Source organism: Aplysia californica, unplaced genomic scaffold, assembly GCF_000002075.1.
Source record: "Aplysia californica isolate F4 #8 unplaced genomic scaffold, AplCal3.0 scaffold01325, whole genome shotgun sequence".
In the NCBI taxonomy this organism is placed as follows: Eukaryota; Metazoa; Mollusca; class Gastropoda; order Aplysiida; family Aplysiidae; genus Aplysia; species Aplysia californica.
In genome coordinates, this window is record NW_004798595.1 from 9,988 (window position 1) to 11,483 (window position 1,496).

Below are 1,496 nucleotides of genomic sequence, written 5' to 3' on the forward strand. Positions count from 1 at the left end.
ATGATGATGATGATGATGATGATGATGATGATGATGATGATGATGATGATGATAATAATTATTATTATATAATAATGATGATATTACATGTAATAAGTTCTTTTAAAAAAGAGGGGGGGGTCCCTCAATCTGTTATTCATCCATTCATCCATTCACCCATTCCTTCACTCACACATTCATTCCTTCACTCATGCAATCAGGGCGCGGGTTTGACCAGGAGACCTTCTCGGAGAAGGACGAGAGCGCCGTATGCCACTACAACAGCGACGGTGTGGAGCCGGAGAGAGCATTTGGCGGCCTGAAGACTCTCTGGGACCTGGACCATCCCAGTATGCCTCACCCTAGGAGTAACGCGGCGATTGTCATACTGGGTGAGAGGAGCGAAAACATTGTTGGTCTGAAAGAGCTAAGCCTAGATTTACCACTTTTTTTGGATAAGCTCACTTTGGAGACCTCTAAACTGATTACAAATGGTCCTATCAATATAAAAACTAGCTATCTGTAAAATGTAATGTCTTCTCTCCCTTTTACCTTTTAAAAGATTCGTCTGGGTAGCATAGTTTTTAAATGTTTAAGAAAATAAGATTGTCAACAAAATTCAAGATGGCCGCCATTTCCATGGTAGCCGATGAATTTATTAATCTTTTAAAGGTGTAGATTTTCATTCTTCCACATAAGTATCAAATATACCAGTACTAGCTTCACATGTTCTCTGTTTAAGAAGCTGGGTTTCAAGGTAGCGATACCCCTTAATAGACGATGATGGTGATGGTGATGGTAATGACAAGATCTTTAGATTGTAGGTTATGATCGTCGTTGGGTGGGAGTGGGGAGTTTGTTATATGCTGTACTTAGCTTTTACCATAACTTTTGCTCCACATTGATCATAAGTGTTAAAATGAAAAGCAGACTTGCGCAGGGCGCAGAAAAAAAAAGATGAGAACGAATTCATTATTTTTAAAAATAATTCAGTTTCTTGTTTTACCCACAAGGCCGTAACGTATGGGCTATCGGGGGCCTGAGCTACAACAAGGGCACCAGTGTCAAACTCGTGAGCTACTACGACATGAAGAGGAGGCGGTGGCGAGAGGCGTTTCCTTTGCCCGAGGGACATTTCTCCAACTTGGACGGCGTGCTCCTGCAGATCCCTGTCTCCAACAAGGACTTCTGCTTCGTAGACAGATTCATCTATGATCGGTGGATCATGTGGTGACCGAGTTGCTTTGGAAATAGATAGACCGACGTGACGGAGTTAATTTTGAAATGTGTATGATGAGCTGACCGAGTTACGTTAGAAAATGTATGCGGTGACCTAGTTACTTTAGAAATAGACCAATGTGACGGACTTTACCTTTGAAATAATATGTTATGTGAGGTGACTGAGTTACCTTTGAAATACATGGATTACGAGGTGATCAAGTTATTTACTTACTTGGTTGGAGAATAGGCATCATTGCAGCACAATGTATTAGCTGCTCCTCCCTCCTCTCCAGGAT

The 1,496-nt window shown here is 41.6% G+C and overlaps 1 protein-coding gene across 1 annotated transcript; it reads left to right on the forward strand.

Moving 5' to 3' along the window:
- Positions 1 to 190: 190 nt before the first annotated feature.
- Positions 191 to 1,496, forward strand: LOC101849108. Its single transcript, XM_005112570.3, has 2 exons — positions 191 to 371; positions 993 to 1,496. Exons 1-2 carry the CDS (start codon positions 191 to 193, stop codon positions 1,211 to 1,213), a joined length of 402 nt encoding a protein of 133 aa, XP_005112627.3. The 3' UTR covers positions 1,214 to 1,496.

What these genes read in the sequence shown, in the direction of transcription:
- LOC101849108 (XM_005112570.3), top strand. Translation starts at nt 191, where the DNA reads ATGCAATCAGGGCGCGGGTTTGACCAGGAGACCTTCTCGGAGAAGGAC. An exon ending in CGCGGCGATTGTCATACTGG is followed by an intron (nt 372 to 992) that starts GTGAGAGGAGCG and finishes TTTACCCACAAG; the next exon opens with GCCGTAACGTATGGGCTATC.